General features: G+C 45.2%; 1 protein-coding gene and 1 pseudogene across 2 annotated transcripts in view; one reads left to right on the top strand and one right to left on the bottom strand.

The window, feature by feature from the left end:
• The window catches only part of LOC144374067 (uncharacterized), a 44,423-nt gene extending 26,346 nt beyond the window's left edge, over positions 1-18,077 (top strand). Inside the window, exons 5-10 of the mRNA XM_078037021.1 lie at positions 4,519-4,643; positions 7,971-8,112; positions 16,276-16,389; positions 16,946-16,995; positions 17,343-17,435; positions 17,688-18,077. Of these exons, the coding sequence (XP_077893147.1) occupies positions 4,519-4,637 (119 nt within the window). The 3' untranslated portion in view covers positions 4,638-4,643; positions 7,971-8,112; positions 16,276-16,389; ... (1 more) ...; positions 17,343-17,435; positions 17,688-18,077. The remainder of the gene's footprint in view (positions 1-4,518; positions 4,644-7,970; positions 8,113-16,275; positions 16,390-16,945; positions 16,996-17,342; positions 17,436-17,687) is intronic.
• A 30-nt stretch (positions 18,078-18,107) lies between these two features.
• LOC144374066 (sterile alpha motif domain-containing protein 11-like) lies at positions 18,108-19,706 on the bottom strand (annotated as a pseudogene). The gene is made up of 4 exons (XR_013433588.1): positions 19,206-19,706; positions 18,890-19,014; positions 18,547-18,657; positions 18,108-18,457 (listed from the first exon to the last, which is right to left on the bottom strand). The product of XR_013433588.1 is annotated as a sterile alpha motif domain-containing protein 11-like (transcript).
• Positions 19,707-20,826: the final 1,120 nt, after the last annotated feature.

Raw genomic sequence — 20,826 nt, 5'->3', positions numbered from 1 at the left:
TAAATGAAAATGTTTGACAAACATGACCTGCAATATAGTGTAAAATAAAAAGAAAAAGAAAATAGTCAACAAGCACCCTAGTTGACACCAGTTTGTAGAAAGAAAAGGTATTTGTGAGGGAAAGATAAATATGATTTCAAATTTGAAATCTCATGTTGGGTTCTTCTTTCTGTATTTTCTTTTAATTGACACTGGAGCATATTCAAATCTTTGTTGTTAATGTGTATTTATATGGTGGAAGGGTGCCATCTGTAACCTTTGAGAGGATCATGACAGCTGGTTTATTTTTAGTTTATTAATATTTTCCAAGTATATTCCATTAAATTATTTGCTCCGGAGGAATTGAGAAACTGGATGAGATTCCCTATTTAGATCATTGTATTTGATATTAATTTGGGTTGTACAGAAATTAGCTATGCAGCCTTAGTCAAGAATCCTAAATTGAGACCTTAATTTTTAGATTTGTAAATTGTGGTTATCAAATAGAGACTTCTCAGGTACAACAATTAGGTAAGATAAAATGTGAAAAACACTTAGTACAATATCTGCAAATAAAAGTGCTCATTAAGTACAACTTTGTTTTTATCAGGCACCTAATTTTTGCTATATGCAGGAATTTAAACCCTGAGAAGGTAAAGCAAATGTAAAAGTCAATTAAAGAAAGACACATCTCTGATAATCACCTGATGACAAAATTCAAGATATGACAGATATTGATAAGCTTAAATTAGCAAGATAATTATAAGTAGCATCCAGGAAATAGTCTGAAAAAATATACATATAATAATTATTCTGTATAAAATGATCTGCTATTTAATCTGGGACTTAGGAGTGCCAAGCATATGAATTCGTTCCTTCAGTCCTTCTTTGAAATGTTTCTATAGCATACAAAACAGTGAGGGAAATAGTCCATGGGAGTCTCATGTTTATCTGAAACAAAATTAAGAAAATCTGTTAGAATACTGATTGCTTTTCATTATTGAGTATGTTTTCAGAATCCTTTATTTTCTGTGTCCAGAACTATGCAGTAAAATAGCTTTATCAATGGTATTTTATATACCAAAAGGACTTGGAACACAGGCAGATGTTCCTAAAGAAAAGCAAAGGTAATTTTACTGCAAGATAGTGAAATAAAGATAAAATCTTTGAATAATTGAGAAAACAAAATAGGAGAAACTGGTACTTGCTGAGAGAAGTTAGGTAAACTTGACACAATAGTATCCAGAAAGCCTTCTTGGACTGCAACACCACTTAGAGCAGTGGACAGCAAGGCCCCTGGACATTCCATCAGGTGTCAGACTGGCCTTAAGGTGAGCTTCATTTAGAATTTAATTGCAAGAATTCTTTCTCAGGTCATTAAATGTTTCCTTGAAGCCATCCTTTACTTACCCATATTCTACTTACAGACTATGGGGAAAATATCAATTTCAAAGTTGATCTCTTATTTTCTGAGGGAAGATTGAAGCTTGCAAAGTAAAATGTCAAAGTCTCTCTTGGTCAATGGCAGACAGCACTTTTTAAATGTTATTCTCCAATAAAGAATGGTAATTCAATAAAATTATCAATTCTTTTAAATCAGAATGTAACTTTACTATGTTCTCTCATGTCAATGTTAGAAATCATTGCAATAAAATTCACAATTCAGATGTTTAAGTTTAAAGCAAAAAATAAAATAGAAATACACTCTTTCTGAAGATCTGTCCTGACCTAAATCTTGTAGTTTTCAAAACATCATTAGCCTAAAATTAGCACATGTGTAATTTCCAAATGCAAACATATGCAAATAACCTTGCATATTTTAGCTTCTAAGATTGGGACTCAAATCGGTCCCTGTGGTTTTAATAGTAATAATTTATATAAATTTAACAAAATAACTGTGCACAATTTTTGACAGAGTCATAGAAGTTAAAATTTTAGAGTTACAGTTTTTTAGAAAGTACAAATGCAACTTTCTAATGAGTAAACAGAGCTGTGGTCATCCAAGGTGGGTGCCTGAGTCATTCGATGCTGTAATTATTTTTTACCTTTGCCCAGATTCAAAAATTGCAAATTAATCTACCATAAAATTATATTCTATTGAAACTGCAGTGTACTCTGAAAAAAGAAATGAATAACTTGATCCATGTTAAGGCAAAGGGCAAAAAGGAATGGAGATTTTTTAGAGTTCAATCTTCAAGCTGTTGGGAATTCTTTCATTTAGCTTTCCTTCCTTTATGCCACAAGCAATGAGCTCTATATGTGGAGCAAACCATAGTTGTTAATTTAACTCATTTGAAATAAATATGATTTTTTTCCAAGAAAGATAGAGTAGCCCCTGTATGTTATGGATTGATCAATAATATATGAGCAAATTGAGTTTCTGCAGAGTAATACAAGTCCAGGCATAAATAATGAAAATAATTTAAAACAAACTGAGATATTGGGAAAAGGCAAACATTTATGAGTCTAGGCAAGATTTGTAACTGGATATTTATTAGTTACATGTTGGCTGAGGCTGTGTTCCCATGCAAATCTTGAGACCCAAGTAGTGTTAGACATGCTAGTATCTTGTTTGGGGATCAATCCCAAGCATACTAGTGGAGAAGTCAATATATGATACAATTAATAAGCAAGTTACCCCTGGGACACATAAAATAAACTTCAGAGTTGTCACATCTGTGAATGAGGAGGCTGCAGGTTTTTTATCATTAGTTGTGGAGTAGTCTCAAAGGTTTAATCTTTCCAGCATATGTCATCCTTCCCCCTCTTGACAGTGGCTGGAAAAAATCCTAACAACTATAGGTGTTTCCTGTACACCTGGAAAACACACACACACACACACACACACACACAGAGAGAGAGAGAGAGAGAGAAAGCGAGAGAGAGAGAGAGAGAGAGAGAGAGAGAGAGAGAGAGAGAGTGTGTGTGTCTCATGGGTTAATTAGCAGTTTTAAGCAAGTTTGAATTTACCAGGTTCTATGGTACAAGTAAGAAGATATAATAGTAATATATTCTCAGAATGTGGGGATAAAATGAAATTATGAAGTATTATAGGGAGTAATAATAGGTTCCTCTAAACTATACACAAGGGTGTAGCTCAGGTGAAATCTATGTACAACATCCTTTCTCTCCCTGGTGCTGCAGAGTAAACTGCATTGTCATAACTACAAGCATGGATTTAGCTCAAATGAGGTTTTTAGCCAAAATACTGAAGAACTCCTGGAAATAGAGTCCCCTTTGCAGTTGAATGGATAAGGCTCTAAGAGTCTGATATGCTGCCATGCATAATGTAGGTCATATTGCTAGCTCTTTGAGCTTCACTCCATGCCCACCAAAAAGTCTCCTGATTTTAAATCAATCCCAGATAGATTAATCTATAAAGAGAAGAGTTAATACTACATACTAATATAATTAGACAAGCAGAAAACTCAAACTCAACTTTTACTACTGGGAGCTCTTAGCGAAGTATGGGTGCTTATCCATATAATTCAATATAAATGAGGATATAGTTTATTTTCGTATAATTTTACACGTTAATTTTTCAAAGTAAAAAAATTGGTTTAAAAATTAGACATATTTAACTAATTAAAACAAATTTAAATTTTTTTTAAAAATTAGACACAGGCAATATATGGGGACACATTTCTATAACCCCAGTTATTAGGAGGCTGAGGAAAGAGTATTGCAAGTTCAAGTTCAAGGTCAGGGAATTTTAGGTAGACCCTACTTCAAAAGAAATTTTTTAGACCTTTATTTTGTTATTTATTTTTATGTGGTACTGAGCCAGTGGCTCACATGTGCGAAGCAAGAGCTTTATCTATCTTGCTGAGTCACAACCCCAGGCTGGATGTGAAGCTCAGTGGTAGAAGGCTTGCCCAGCATGTGTGAGACCCTGGATTCAATTCCCAGCCCTGGGAAAGTGAGAGGTGTGCATGCACATGCACACACACATATGCACAGAAATAGAAATGCAAGAAATAAATGTATGGTATAATCATAGATGTGGAAGAGTTTACAGTATTATAAATTTGTAACCTTTAATAAGAGTAAAACTAGAAGAAAGTTATGGTCAGCATTAAAAATTTTATGGAATGACAAAACTTTTGAATCAATTCAGAAACATTGGCATTCTTGCCAACATAAAATGCCAGTTATGTGGCTTTCCACATAGGGTCACACTACCCTGCTTATCTTGACATTGATATATCTCATTTTCTGTGGCTCTCCACCAATAGCCCAGCAACATTGAGAGTTCTAATATGAGTATAACAAGTTTTTATATATTTCATTTGCTTTGTGTTATATGCCAGTATAGAAACCAATTCCCAGCTCTATGTACATTGCACAATATGAGTTGTGCCCTCAGAGAATAACAGAGTCCATGCAGAAACTAGTACCAATGCACCTAATGTCACCAATAGGAACCATGTTTTGTGGCTTTTCACATAGGTCCAAGCAATCCTGTAAATCCTGACAATGTATAATTTCAGTTTCATGTGAATTCCATGTAAACCACAAATATTTTCCCTTATCCTGTAGGAACACTCCATTCTCGTCATATAATCACCCTGCTTCAACGACTCGATCAATGCATCCTGACTGGAATGCCTACTATATTCTTCATCCTCCTCAATACCACAGTTTCCGACAGCTCTTGATTGCAGGTATGCTGACTTTAATCCCTGACACCTATCCTTATTCATCCTCTCCAGAGGCCTTTATGGTTGCTTTTCCCTTTCAGTGGAATGTCTTTCCTGACCCTCTTTTCCAAAACTTCTTCCTCATCTATGAAATCTTAATTTGATTGTGATATTTCTGATAAGTTTTTTGACTCTCTTGACATTATTTATACTATTCTGTAATTGACACTGAGCATTCTTAAGAGTCTTATTATAAGTATAACTTGACCATTATTTGTGTCTTTTACAATTAATATCTGTTTCCTACATTAGAATAAAACTTCACTAAGGGACTCTTTGTCTAGGCTTTAACTGTGGGTGTCAGACATTAACATCAAATTTAATATGTGGCATCATATCCAAAGCATCTGGCAGTGTCGGCCATGTACTAATAACATTCTTTATAGTCATCTGGCCAATTAAATTAATTATTATATAATTTAGGATAATAAAATATCAAGTGTGATATAGTAATTTGGGGTTATTTAAATACTATATTTATGAAGAAACTTATAACATTAAATGTCAGAATACTATATGATGTTTGAAGTACAGTCAGTCCTGAATACCTGTGTGATATGTAGGAGTAGATTCAATCAATTATGAGTTTTAAGACATCTGGAAATAAATGGAATCTTAACTATACATGTACACACATTTATTCTTGACACTAGTTCCTAAACAATATTGAAAAATTTATTTTGTTGAGATATTATATGTAAAAATGACTGAAAGTATACAGGAAGATATGCAATAAATAATACAAACATATAACACTAGTGTATATAATAGATTTGAAACCCAGCAGATTTTAGTGTGTGTGCGTGTTTGGGGTGGGGCTTAGAATCACTCTCCCATGAATACAGAGGGACAACTGTGCACTACAAGACAAGGAAAGGTGGCTGTTTTTCCATCATAAATACCATTGTTTGCATTAATTGAAAATAGAATAAACAGAATTGTATATCATTTACTTATTTAGGATGCTTATGCTAAAAGAGGGCTTTTTCAACCATGATCCTCAAATATTAATTAAGGTCACGATTTGACCCAGCAAAAACTTAATTGAAAAAATGTACCATAAATGTATTCGTATCTATAATCTGTTCAATACCCTGATTTTCATAATTTATGTCTTTTTGTACCTCTTTACATTTTTGATTAAAAGCTTATTTTCTAAAATCCCTATTAGTAAACTTTATTTACATTAATATCCAAAATTTCAACAAAAATGTCTTCTCTTTGTCAATTTTCTCTTTGAATCTAGTTCCAAAATTTTAGAAGTCCACTCCTGCCTCTCCTCCCCCTCCTACTCCTCTTCATTTTTTAGAAATTATTGTGCTGTACTCTCTTTGTGAAGATAAATACTTATTAAAAGATGAGGCTTTAAAAATGTTTTGAACAACTAATAATAATAATAATAATAATAAAATGTAAAAAAATAAAAATAAAATGAAAACATGACTAAACATTTTTTAAATCATTTCAAGAACACTGAATAGTGGTAGTAGCTCTGAATACATATTTTATGCATTTTTACATATTTTAGGCTTTCACAAATATTCATGAGTTAGGATCACAATCAGAAATCAGATATTGAAGACTAGTACTGTCTTTGAAAGGAATTTGTGCAGAAACATGAACGAAGAAGAAGCTTGTCTTTGCTGGATAACAAAAAAAGCCATACTCTAGCTTTATTCCCATCTCTTGTTATTTAATATAAAATGATAGTTTTTAAACTTCTAGGTAATATGCTTGAATGATTATATTTAGATGTAATTCTAATTAGATTGAATTCCTTATTAAAAATAAATAAAACTGCCATGATTCTAGAGATTGAGTTAAAGGAAAGCACAATTGGAAATTAATTAAATACTTTTTCGAACTTTTATCATTCAATAAGGGCATCCAAAGGGATAGCTTTCAAACACTATTACAGCTCTGGATCCAATAGTCAACATATCCCTGTTATTGTTTCTCAAAAACCTCAATTTACTCATAATAAATTCATTAGTATAATACGGAGAAAACTATCAGGAACTCCAGGAGGCTACACATCACATGCTTTTGCTTCTGTGGTGAACTCAGATGGTGTCAGCACACAGAGCACTGTAACCCTGGCTGCATCTTCAAGAAAACCTGATGCCTTAGCCAGGCTGGAGGGAGAGTGTGAAGCTGCTTTGTCACCATTGAGGACAAGCACTCTAACCTCTAAGTCCTGCTTAACTACAGTGATGAATGTTTTTCTTTCTTTTACCAGGCACTCACAAGAATTACAGTTAAGTGTTAAGTAACTTTTATTATTCCAATTTTGTTTTGCTTTTTAAAAGCATCTTGAAATCCTGATAGAGTTGCCATAATTTTGATCCTATAAATTTGTGATTGTGTTGAATTATTTAACTTGAATCATAATTTCTAAATTCAAGCCTTTAATAAAAAAGAAAGATAACCGATAACACAATATTTAATCAATGATTTAATTATCATATTGGAAATTAAAATTACACACAGTTTAAAATACTACAAAACATAAAATAAAAAAATGACCAAATAACACTTTACATTACTAGGAAAATATTTCACTTTCAAGGTCAACATTTAAAGTTGCCACATATTTTTTTCCATTAAAATATTTTTAAAAATTTAATTAATAAGAAATGCATGATATATTTAGTGTAATATATAGTATTTCTGCTTTATATATTGTAAATACATGTAATAAAAAGAAAAATAAGTGCAAAGAAAAATTTAAGGGTTTAGAAAATCTAAATGGAAAATCAAAATATTTTTCTTTAAATGGGCATATTGAAAGATACTGGTTTGCCATTGACAAAATTAGATGTTAAAATTGACATTTATCTTTAAGGAAAAGGAAATAATGGGAATTTGATTTCTCACTGCATTTTATTAAGCAGAAAGAATTTAATCTCTGTTTCACTTTACTATATATCAAGCACTTTGTAAGAGATTATAATTAGAAATTCATTGTATCAATTAATCTTCAAATAACCTTATATTGCTATTACTGCATCAATTTACATCTGAGGAAATTGTCAAATTTGCAAAATAATTTTTAAGAGTCTCATGTTAAGATATACAAATAAAAATTGAAGCAATGTTGCAATTTTAAATTAAATTCAACTATTGATTGTCAGAAGTACATTTTACCCTAACCATTGCAAAGTGTGAGACATCTCTATAGAATTGTGACATCATTTTAATATTTCTATCATGATGCATTATACACATGAGATATCTCATCATCCATCATTATGTTCATTTAATTTGAATTATATTTTGTTTTACCCACAGATAGCTCTCTGCTCTCTCATGCCAGGGTTAGACTGTTTGGGAGACACGGAGATGGAGTGACAGAAAATAGCACCTGGAGCTTCCCCCAGCAAAGGTGGAAGAAAAGCTTCTTACATGAGACCTTCAGGCCCAGGCCCTGAAAGTAAGGAGAAAAAGCTTCACTTAGAGGTAGCCTTGGGAGGGTTTAGGCAGGAGGGGTGGAAAATACCATCTTAGTGGAAAATAAGATAGTAGGCAGGGTGTGGTCTTGAGCCAGGAAGTAGAGGGGGTGATCTAATAAGGCAGGCCTGCCATGAGGAATAAAAGGGAATGGACAGGGAGAAGGTCAGACTTTGTACAATGAATCTGTCTTTGGGGATTAGTAGAGTGGGCAGGCCAAGATTGTGGGGTTGGATGTCCAATACAAAGGATATGATATCAAATAGACAGAATTAGGGGGTCCTGGATGCCCAGTGGAGTGCAACTGTGTACAGGAGTGATGTGGAGCTGCTAGCAGGAAGTAGCCCAGGGAGTTGAAGACCCTCTTCTTGGCTGTATAGGTCCCACATATGACAGGGAGTTGGTCAGCATTCACTGAGGTATTGACTGAAGGGCCAGAGAGCACCCCTGGGAATGAGGTAGGCTATATGAATGAGACTAAATCAGCTCTTATTTTTTTTTTTTTATTTTTTTTTTTTATTTTATTTTTTTTTTAAAGAGAGAGTGAGAGAGGAGAGAGAGAGAGAGAGAGAAAGAGAGAGAGAGAATTTTTAATATTTATTTTTTAGTTCTCGGCGGACACAACATCTTTGTTGGTATGTGGTGCTGAGGATCGAACCCGGGCCGCACGCATGCTAGGCAAGCGCGGTACCGCTTGAGCCACATCCCCAGCCCCTAAATCAGCTCTTAACACCCCTGTATCCCAGATCAGCCCAGGTCCATGTATCAGAATGCTGAATGGGACTCACTGTGTGCCAGGCCCAACTGGGCTGACCTGGGAACTCTGGTTTCCATCCACTCAGCAGTTCCCCAAGGCTACTTAGGAAGGTCTACCAATAGCGCCTGCCTCCTGGCCTCACTACCTGTGTCTAGCTACCCTAAGGAGGGTCATCAGGGGCCATGGGAAGCCTCCATCAGAACAAGGCATCAGACTGCCATCAAACAAGGCAGGTCAGTGCCACCATCATTTCAGTCTCTATCCTCCCACACCAGGGCAAGGATATGGATTCCACCCAGAGATAGGAAAGACTATTAGACTTAGCTGGTAAGGCTGGAAGCTATGTGAAAAGGGTAGGCAAGAAGTGGCCCTGAAACAACCTCTGCAGAGATGGCCATCCTTAGAGCTGAGAACTTGCTGGGGTATGCATATGAGAGGGGAGACGCATCTCTAGAGTCCAGCTAACTGCCTATGGCCAGTATAAGAGGGCAATGCAGGTTTGAATAAATAAATTATAGTGCATTTTCTGGAAGGGATTCCACACACACTAGTAAAGCATGATGAATAAGAATAGTTTCAAATGTGCAAAATGTTTAAAATATAGTGACAAAGGAAGAAACTTCAGCACAAAACACATAGTGTAGTGGGACCCAGCCAGACCCACATACTCCACAGATGATGTAGAGAGATGCAGAGGTGTGGGACTGTGTGCCCATCCTGCTGGCTGAGCTTCCAGTGCTGGCTCTGTGACTGCCTGTCCTTTAAAGCACTTAACCCAAGGTGAGGATCACTTTCCTTCATTTGTCTGGTTCAGAGTTGGTCTGAAGGCCAGAAATGAATGGAAAAATGAGTAAATGGTGGTGAATAAATGCAAACATCTAGAATTTGGTCACAAAGAGGATGCTAGTGACCTTGATCAGGGTGTAGGTGCAGCTAGCAACAGGGCAAGGACACTAAAAGGTGCAGAGACTGGCCCCTGAGAGAATTCTCATGGGGCTGGAGAGGAGATACAGTGCACAGTTCTTAGGACTTATACCATGGGTGGCTCCAAAAGTTGGGCAGACTTGCTTAAGGGTCAGAGGTCAGGGCCCACCAGGCTAGGTACCTAGAAGCATGAACTTCACTGACCAGGCACAACCAAATACCTAGGGCCCTCAGTAACCCTATGACAGGGTTGGAGTAGGTATCACTTGCTCATATACTCCCTCCACTATACACACACACACACACACACACACACACACACACACACTCATATTCTCTCTCTCTCTCTCTCTCTCTCTCTCTCTCTCTCTCCCCCTCCCTCCCCCCTCTCTCTCTCCCCTCTCTCTCTCTCCCCTCTCTCTCTCTCTCTCTCAATGCCTTCCTCCTCCTGACCCTTCTTCTGGATGTACAGACTGAGAACCCCTGAGGAGAAATTCTAGACCACAGGCCCAGGACTGCACAAGGGCTCATTCTGCCTCTCTACTATCCTGGCTTTGCCTGCTGGACCCCTCTTGGTGCTGTAGTGGCTGCCATAGGCATCCATGCCACAAAGCCAGAATTTCAAGCCAGGGCAGGAGCAAGGGGAGGGGGAGATTCTCAGGATTGGGCAGCAGAGGGAGGGTGAGTCCAGGGCCTGAACAGTTTGGGAAGGCTTGGTTCCACAAGCCCTGACCCTCACAGACAGCTTATCACTTGCATCAAACAAGGTCAATAAACTGTGCCCCTCTCTTCTGGGTGGACTCCTGGAATCCCCTCATCCTCTTTGCCCAACTCATCTTCTACCCACACATATTCACCACCCCCATTCCTGATAACAAGTCTGTCCACAGAATTCAGGGCACACCAATGCCATTGGCTTCCCAAACTCTTAAATTCAGAGCCCACTTCAATTCCTTATCCAATGGTAGTTGTGGGTACAAAAGAGAAATAGGAGCAAGATAAAAAGAAAACTGCTACACAAAAGGCCTGCCAAGAACTTCAGACACTTGCCAACAATGAGATCCTAACTCCCAGGGAACCAGTGTGTCCAAGGAAATAGGTGCTCATAATTTCTAAGACATTGCTGAAGGGAAATGAGACAGAGCATCTTGTACCACAGTTAGAGGTGGAAAAATGGTTTATCAAGGCTTCAGCACTGAGGGGACTTGGGTTCTGATGTACACATAGGTGACCAATTTGTGGCCTGAGAACATAGTGATTCTTTAAAGTGTGTGGCACAGAAGGTCACCTGTCATCTTCCTTTGGTGACAGGGAAGTCATTATTTATTGGGAGTATTTCATTCAGTTGTGGATATTAGCAGTAAAACTAGGTCCTGTATTGAGACTTTCTCTGTGAGGCAGTGACTAGCAGGGTTAGAGATCCAGCCACTCTGTGACCATGAATGAATGGTGAGTCTGTGGCCCAGCCCCACCCTACCGGCTCATGCAGTCCCTGAGCTCCAGTATCTTTAATCTACCATGGAAGTTAGCAGGGTTGGAGCTCAGGGCCTATGGTCATGCCTGTGTCACCATGGGCAGGGCCTGTGGAGGGGTCTCAATGAGTGCCCCGCTCCTGTGGGAGTTTTCTGTGGCTGCTGAAATAGATCACTGCACTACAGTGGCTCAAAAAAACATGCATTTATTCTGTCACAGGTCTGGAGGTCAGAAGTCCAAAATGCATCTTGGGGATCTAGAACCAAGGTGTTGGGAGGCCAGGCTCCTTCTTGGGACTCAGGAAGAGACCATTGCCTGACCTTTTCCAGCTCCCAGAGGATACCACATCCCTGGACTCCTGATCCATTCCTATAATTTCAAAGCCAGCTGTGCAGCATCTACAAATCTATTTTTCTGGCTTTCTCTGCCCCTCCCCTCTCTCCTCTTCTCTTTCCCTCTCCCTCTCCCATCTTCTCTTATTTCTCTTTCCCTACTCTCTCTCTTCCTCATCTCCTTCCATTCTCACATTCCTTCTCTTATACTGACCTCCCACCTCCTTCTTTCCCCTACCTTGGACCATCCAGATAATTTGGGATAATCCTCCATCTCAGGCCCTTAACATCATCCCCTGGGCAAAGTCCCTGTGATTACAGACCATAATACATTCACAGGTTCCAGGATTCGGAAGTACTATTCTTAGGGGCCCTCATTCAGTTGAGCTCAGCTTTGATCCTAATTCCCTGGGAATTAGAGCAGATTTCACCTCAGTTCCTCTCCCTTTATATTTCTATCCATCCCCAATCTGGGTATTTCTGGGGCTAGCCCAGGCTCATCCCTGCCCACATCCCTGGTCTTCCACAGTCCCTACTTTGTCTAGGATCACAGATATGATTTTAGTCATATCTCTGAGACGTTTCCTTCCCATGACTCCTTGGGTCTACTTCTCTGTCACCAAACTGCCCTTGGAGGAAGATCTTATGAGGATCTTCAGTCTATGATGGAGACACCATGGCCCAGAGTCTCTGGGTGATTTGTCTGTCAGAAGTAGATCACTGGGCTGTCATCTCCCTACTCATACCAGTATCAGCACCTCTCCAAGGACTCCTGGACTCCATGCCCTCCCTTCCCACCTCAAGCCCAGAATCTCTGGTCATGTCCTCTCTCCACACTTCCCATGGCTCTGATGGCCTTCAAGTGGCTTCATCCAAGGATCCTCTCACTTTCCTCCTCTGTTGATCTTGACCCTGAACACTCCATGCCACTCTCACCATCCTGAAACTCTTCACTCTTCTGGGCCCCTCTTTTTGGTCCTCTATGCTGGTGCTGCCCTGTCAGAACTATTGGGAACTGGCTCCTTGTGTACTCTGGGCCTGTTGCTTCTTTGCCTGCTCAATCTCTTAGCCTTGCTGGGGATTGATGGCTTCTGGAAACTGGTATTTTGGCTCTCCTTGTGGCAGCCCTGTGCCAGGATGGGCTTACCATTCTGAATTCCCACTGGAGGCAGGCACCCAGTGACAAGGGTTGTGTCTCCAGCAGCCTGTCCTCAGAGGTTCAGTTGGGTTCTGGATTGGACCTTACTGAGCCTTCCATGTTTGCTGTTTCACTGTAAAGTTGCTCCCAGTTCTGCTGCAGGTATGATCTCACCAGCCATGACCTGTCAATATAGTGACCTTGGCTGAGGGTTGCTTTCAGGGAAACTCTGAGCTGGTATCTGACATGTTTTATATCATGTGATCCAGACCACTTGGAGGCAGATGTCATATGTCATGCAGTCAGGGAACAGACTCTGGTCACAGAGATATTTGCTCAGGACTGCAGCAGGCAGGAGAGCTGGGCTTCAAACCCAGGTTTGTGGTTTCAGAGCTTCCAAGGCCCTGCCTGGACCACTATGTGCACTTGAGCATCAGTGCTGCTCTGATGGGGCAGGGTAGTGTCAGGCTAGGCCTTAGCCCACAGGATGTTCAAAGACTCGCTGTCTCCAGGTCACAAGGAAAGGGAACCCATGCTTGTTCCCATTCCCTTCCACTGAGGCAGGTTGCTGTTTGTGCTTTGTGAAGCTGTTGTGGAAGCCACATCTGTTTCCCTGTGACAGCAAGGTGTGATTCCTAACTGCACCTGCTGTGGCCTCTCTACCTTGGCACCCCACTGAGGGCCTCCTACCCTGCCAACCGGCTCTAGGTGTCTCCCCAGTCTCTTCCACTGCTGTGGCATGGTTTCTTTTTATCCTTCATCCTGGACAGTGCTGGAACACTGACCCTGCCTTGGTTTATTGTAGCTGCACCTTGTGGGGCCTCTCATGCCCAGTTGTAGGTTGAGAAGGCAGATCAAAGAGGCTGAAGTGAGCAGGGTATCTGGGCCTACTATCCCCTGATGTGAGGGCAGGAAGGGATGTTGAGAGCAGTTCCCTTTGGGAGTCAGGCCTCCCCCAGAAGGAACCACTTTATTGTTTATTGCTGGGATCAATCTTTATCTGGAGCCCAGCTCAGCTGCCCAGCATCCTGACCTAGTGCATGAGGGGTCTCTCCATGGCTTCCATTCTGTGCCCCTTTCCCCTTCCAGGCTCCTGCATGTACCCTGGGCTCCACTGCCTTGGGTGTGAGTCTCTTAGGAATTGAGGAGGAATATCAAGGCCAAGAGGCCAGGCTCAGTGCCCACTCCCTCCCCTTTTTGGGAAGGCTTGGGTGCACAGCCTGTAGTGTATGGAGGGTGTGGTAAGCTGCCAGACCCTCCCAAGACTCCCATCTTCTTGTGCTCTGTCCTTCTGTTGTTGCTTTGGCCTTGTAACACTGGTTGAAGCTGTGCCAGGCCCAGGTCTCAGTGCTGCATGTTGGGAAGGGTAGATTAAGTGGCAGCGCTCTTTGTAGAGGGCACCTTCTTGGCCTTCTGAAACTGGTCTTTATGGCCTCCCTGACTTTGAGGGAGGGCCAGTGCTCCTGGTCCTGCCCTATCCACTGAAGAGGCAAAGGGGGCTAGATCTCTGGAAAGCAAACAGAGTTTGGAGGGGTCTGCAGGCTTTGGGGTGTGCTGCTTTCTGGCTGTTCACCCCTTATCTTGATGGGCTTATGAGCTAAGACCTGAGCACTGGGATGGGCTGGGGTAGGTTTTCCAGCAGGTGGACTTTAACAAACGACCCGGCCGCATGAGCTCCAGGCCCATCAACTTCTCTGTAGTCCTGAAACTATGGAATGTCAACTTGCAGGAAAAAGCATACTGGGTGAGTTGCCCTCTAAGTCTCTGTAGATGGGCCTAGGGCTGTGCTGCATTGAGGTCACAGCAGGACCTCAGAGGGCATTGAGGTGGATGGGAGGGTCCTGCCATCCTATGATGTTTGTGTATGGACTTTCCTGGTTCCCTGGGTTGGAGACCAGTGGATTCATAGTTCCAGCCCCCATAAGCCTGAGTGTGGCTGGGAGGTGTGGACACTTCCTTGTGGCCCCCACCCTGGACCTGGAGCAGACTCATCAGCCTGAGTTGGAGGACTCTGAGCATCTGGGCCCCATCCCCTGATGAGCTTGGTCCTTCCCTGCTGCCTCAGGATGGCCTAGTGGAGCAGCTGTATGTATGACCTCATGCTAGAATACCTGCAGGGCCAGGCCCACAGTATTGCCTTCCCTGAATTGGCACTGCCTGCTGTCTTACAGGTGTGTACCCAATGGTTGGCTCCCTCCCCAAATCCCCTGGGGGCCTGCATTATGATGGACTTTGATTATCTTTTAATGGACTCAGTGCCCTTTGTACACAGGGACTGAAAGGAGGTGTCTTTGTCCCAGCTTCACAGGGCTAGTAGCAGAGCCTGATCCTTTATGGTCTCCACACAGGCACCGCCTTGTAGCTGGACCCCTTGGACCACAATGTGTGATACTAGTCTTGGGGGTGTAGGAGATTATCAGTCACTCAGCAGGTTGGGACAGGTCTGGATGGCTCACCAAGGATACTAGCATCATGTTAGTCCATTGAAAGGCTGTCTAAGCCTTCCAGGGACCAGACCAGCCGCCTGCAGAAGCCTTTACACTGGGGTGGGCTGGTCCCTGACTGGTTTTCTATGTGGTCCTGGGGCTGGGGTGGGGGTTTCTCTCTGCTTCTCCCATGAGAGTATGGCTTTCTGTCTGCTGTTCCCTGTCTCAGGCCTGTACCTCTCATGCGGGAGGGTCAGTGCTGCTGCTCACAACTGAGCTGCATCTAAGGCCCATCCAGACAGGTTGTGTGTGTGTGTGTGTGTGTGTGTGTGTGTGTGTGTGTGTGTGCGCGCGCGCGCGCGTGCATGCGCATGCAAGGCTGCAGTCATAGTTGTGCACACATGCATAGTCACTTGCTGTTCTTTGGCACTTTGCAGTGGCCTGGGTCCCAGATAGGAGTGCCTGGCAGTCAGGAAGCTTCTGCTGCTGGATTCAAAGGTCTCAGGGATAGGGGACTAGAGTAGGGGTAAACAGGTATTTTCAATAAGTGTTCTTGGATTTATGGTTGCATGGTTTCTCAGTCTGGCTACTGGCCTTTGGCCACAGTAGAAAAGCAGCCACAGAAAGCTCATTGCATGTGAGAGAATGAATGCAACTGTTGCCAGAAGAGCTTTATTTACAGAGATGGGCAGGCTGGAGAGCAGCGTGATTTCATCTGTGGCCCACTGCCCACTTGTGTGCACTTGGGCTCTGGACCTCCCTGGAGTTGCCATGAGGTTTTGATGGGCCCTGGACTTCCTGCCTGCTGGGTTGATTGCCCCCCACTTCTGCAGCTCAAGTCCTTCCTCTGGGAGGACAAGGTGGCCAACTACTGCCGGCATATGCGCCAGTTGTTGGAAAAGGTGCAGGAGAATGCAGAGCACATTCGCAGTCACTGCCAGAGGGTCTCTTTTGGTGTCTCTGATCAGCTTGCAGTGGTCAGTAGGGAACTAGTATCTGGAGTGGGGGTGGTGCTGCTTGAGGGCACTTGTCAGGGAATGGCTGGGTTTGAGGTTTGCCCGTAGTGGGACATGACTCTGAACTGCCCCACCCCTAGGATGCTTGGGAGAAGCAGGCCCGAGAAGAGGGGACCCCACTCACCAGGTACTATAGCCACTGGCGGAAGCTGAGGGACCGCGCGATACAGCTGGAGATCAGTGGCAAAGAGCAGGTACATCTGGGGTGCCAAGGGAGCGGGTGGGTCAGGTAGATTCAGATCTTGCACATTGGCATGACTTTTAGGACCAGGCAGAGATTTGATGGGGATGACTTTGGTGGTGGTGTGGGTGGGGCATCAGAGGACTATGGCTGTTTGAGGAGGTGGTGATCCTATGGGGTGGTGTCAGGAGTTGTCACAACCAGGCATATCCCAAGGGTAGGGGCCTTGGAGGGAATGGAGTGGCTACACATACTTGTCACACAGGCCAGCCTGTGGACCCCAGGAAGGCAGGTAGAAGAGGCAAGAAGGGCTTTAGATTTTGATCCTGGGCATGGCTATGGCTATGAGTTGGGGTGACTTGAGAGACTACTTCTTGGAGTAGCATGCCACCAAGGTGCTGGCTGTCCTGGGAGGGATGCTACGGATGTGGGAGCAGAAAGGTTGTCAAGTAGCAAGTGGCCAAGCACGGTGCTCCTGAGGGCTGCTGGAGGCTTATGAGGGAAATAGTGTTGGCCTCTCTGAACCCCCTGCCCATGCCTACCTACTCCTCTGGTTCTGATTATTCCAGCTAGAAGATCTGAACTTCCCAGAGATCAAACGGCGGAAGATAGAGGACAGGTAGGATGAGGACAGGAAGGAATTTAAAGACCTCTTTGACCTGGACAGTACTGAGGATGAGGAGACCACAGACTTTTGGGAGAGAGGTGGGGGCTGCCCCTGCTGAAGCATGTGCTCCTGGAGATGGGGAGGGTGTGGATGGCTGTGGGACCTCACAGCCAGAGGGGTCCCCACCTCAGTGTTTTCTTTGCTGATTGCTAAGCATGCCTACGTCTAACTATTCTGTTTGGTCTTCCACCTGCAAGTGGAGAGAAGGGTGTCCTCTAGCTTGTGGCTTACCCTCCTGTGGACCTCTGCTGGTGGTTGCTGGGTGGGGGGGCTCATCATGGACTCTTCTCGGTTCACAGAAACACCTAGGTCCCTGAGAACTTGGCAGCGGCTCAAAGCGGAAGAAGATGATAAGGACCACCAGGATGAGGAGGATAGCAGCAACTCAGAAGGTGAATGGTTCTTGGGGCAAGGGATCTGGTCCTTAATCCCATCTGGCAACAGAGCCATGGGAGGGCAGCCCCAAGCCTGGCCCACTCCTCCTTGGGGTGCCCAGCCAGCTGCTCTGTTCTCATGGGCTCTAGCAGCCAGCTTATAGTGCACCAATAAATTAATTAATGCTGTGATTAATTAGTGATGATTAACCTCCAAGACTGGCTTCCTCCCAAAAAGCAGAATTTATGCAGCCTTTTCTCTCCCTGCAGATGGAGGCCCAGACGCAGAGGTGGGACTGGACCCTGGTGAGCTGTGGCAGCTGGCCCAGGGGCCCCAGGATGAGCTAGAGGATCTGCAGCTCTCGAAGGAGGACTAAGGGTCTCCTGCAGTGCCCCAAAGGCCCTGAGGCCAGTGTCTGTGCAGCAGGAGGGAGGGCAGTAGACAGTGGACAGGGCTTTATTGTCACAGCATGACACACCAAATGAACCAAGAGCTGTGCTGACCTGGGCAGCAAGAGCCAGCCCTATGCAGGAGGCTGGTCCTGCTGCCAGGTCACAGCAGCCTGCTCCAGAGAGGTGGCTCCCTGGTTCCTCTACTCCTTTGTCTTTGGTTTGTCTGTGGACCTCTGCACTCACCCCCAGAAAGTTTTTGAAAACTCATTCAGTCCTTTTAAGTCACATTTTTTCCTTTTAAAAATTCTTGGTGTTTCTTCATCCAAAACTGAAAGGGAGAAAGCTGTGGGGGAGGTACCACTGCATCCTGTGCTGGGTCTGTGGGCAGCCTTCTGGCCAACTCAACACAGAGACTGGGTGGCATCTGGGGCCCCTGGGAGTATTGCTGCTGTTCCATTCTCTGGCTTGGGTGAGGCTTGGCTAGTGGGTGGGTGGCTCCTCCCATAGGGGGAGTTGGCTGTTGGTGGGGACAGGGGCTGCACTCTGGAGGTAAGCTCCTGTTCAGGAGCCTGCAGGGTTGGCGGCTGCAGAGGCAGAGCCACAGGGAAGCTGGCCATGTAGAAAACTCGGCCCAGGCGCTTGGCCACCTATAAAGAAAAGCCTGGATGGGTGCCTGCTAAGGACATTGGGTGATTTCAAAGAGCCTTTATGCCCTCTGCCCACTGTCCATGCTTACCTGGGCCTGGATCTTGAGGGCGGGCCCCAGCTTCAGCCCCATAGTCATCAGCAGGTGCTCCTCTGTCAGCAGGGGCAAGGTCTCCCCATCAATTCCTTGTTCTCTGAATACCTAGAGAAGGGATAGGATCAGGCCTGTCAGTCCCGCCCAGCAAAGGCCCAGAGAGCAGCCAGGGAGTGTAAGCAGGCTGTGTAGCTTTCAGGGAGTGGTCAAATGAAGGAATCCCCTTTTGCTTTGGGCAGGGGCTAGCATGAGGCAGGAGCAGGTGGGGCTGAGGGGTGTAGGGAAGGGAGAGGAGGGCAAGTAACAGGCCCGTTGTGTGCCCAGGTCAGCTCTGCCTCACCAGAGCATACTCCCCACAGCCAGACAAGCCCCCAATGAAGCTGCAGACATCATCCACAGTCCACTTGCTGACGTCCTCAGAGGATGTGGCTGCCTCCCCATCAGCGAAGAGTCCCCCCATGGTGCCTAGGTGTGAGTGGGTGTCACTAGGGCTTTGTTCCTCCCATCCCATACCCCCACCTGTCTGCTGACCTTTGCTTGCCTTAGTTGCTTAGAGACATGCAATCCATGACTTAATATTTTTCGACTGTGGAGGCCTTGCACTCCCTCCCCGTGCAAGACCTCCAAGGGTGGCTGGCCTGGGTCTCCACACCCACCTGTGTGGAAGTATGGGCTGACCGATTAGGGGAAGCCCAGGGACAGAGGAAGGGGCAGGGTGGAACCTGAAAGAAGCCCCTTTCCCTCAGTGCTGGTCCCTCCTAGGGCTTGACCTGGGGTGGAGCCCCAGCCCCCTTTCGGTGCTATCTCCAGGTCCTCTCCATCTGAGTCCTTGGGGGGGCTCTTCTGAGACATCTTGAGCCCAGAGCCCAGATGCTGTTGTCTCCTTGGATTCGCTGGGCCGAACTGAGGCAGAACTAGGGCCCCCCTTCCGCGGTGCTCTGCCAGCAAACTCCCGGGTCGAGGTTGTAGGCTCCGGACCAGAGACACCCTGTGAAGGCAGGGCCAGAAGCAGCGCAGAGCTATGTTTCAGCATCAGCATGGCCCCGCGCCTATGCAGCTCCTCTGTACTGTCTGGGGCACGCAGGGCCGCTTCAGGCGCCAGCAGCTGTGGCTGGTGTGTATTCTCCAGCTCTTTGGCGAAGCAGCTCCGCGGTCATCTCTAGCCTAGGCCAGGAGTAGTAGGATCAGCTTGAGCGCTAGTGCCACCCACCTCCCCTCCTGGCTTTGGCCGCACCTACTGGGCCAAGTTCTGTTTATGCAGGAGCTCCTGCTGCAGGGCGAGCATCTCCGCCTGGGGGGGGGGCAGGAAGCTGTACCCTGGGGAAAAGGGACAGACCAGGGCCAAGTGGTCAAATGGTGCTGGCCTGATGAATTGGCCCTCTTCACCACCTTGGTCCATCCTCGACATTAATGGGTGACCTTACAGGACCAGTTTCAATGAGCGTGCCCATAGGACATAAAAGAAGTGCACACCTGCCTATTCCTTACCTGGAGTCTGGCACAGAGCCGATGGCACCCCCAAGAAAGGGGGCCTGAAATGGGAGCCCAGGGCGATGTGGGGGGCATTCTGGGGCGACAGCAAAGGGGGCGGCTGCGACAGCTCCCTGCGAAAGGCAGGACTGAGGGGCGTGCGCGGCTTGCCCAGCCCCCTCCGCGCCCCGGATTCCTGTAACCACCTCCAAGCGCATCCCTGTCGCTGCTAATTGCTGGCCCTGCAGGCGCTCGATGTGCTGCTCCTTATGGCTCTGGGTCGAGCGCTGCCCCCGCTGGCGACGCCAATTAATCTCGGAGGAGGAGCTGACCAGGAGGGCGGTGGTGACTGCAGAGGTAATTACTGGGCGGGGGCCCTCCTCCACACCCCCACCCCATAGCGGGCCGGGCCGCACTGCAGGGGCACGAAGTGTAATTAGCTGCAATCTGCAGGCAGCGGCAGCTGCAGACACCGCGCTTGGCCCTGGGGGACAGGGTGCGCCTGACTGGAAACAGCCCGCTGCGAGGGGGGGGGGGCATCCCTGAGTGCCTCCCTGCTCTCGACTTCCAGCCCCTCTGCCTTCTGCTTCCCCAACCTCAACCCCCTTCACTGTCCCAGAGGCACCTGGATTTTGGTGGATCCCAGTTGCTCAACAAAGAAACAAGAGTGACCCTTCACATTCCTGCCCAGGGTTCTTGGCACCCAGGTACATATTACCCCGGAAATGTTTTCCTGGGCCTCTACCCAGCTCAGCCGGCCTCAGGAACTTTTTGCCCAACAGACCCTAAACCCAAAGCAGGCAATAC

This window comes from Ictidomys tridecemlineatus, unplaced genomic scaffold, assembly GCF_052094955.1.
Source record: "Ictidomys tridecemlineatus isolate mIctTri1 unplaced genomic scaffold, mIctTri1.hap1 Scaffold_57, whole genome shotgun sequence".
NCBI lineage: Eukaryota > Metazoa > Chordata > Mammalia > Rodentia > Sciuridae > Ictidomys > Ictidomys tridecemlineatus.
The sequence above is the reverse complement of the archived record's forward strand: the minus strand, read 5'-3'. Positions and strand labels throughout refer to the sequence as shown.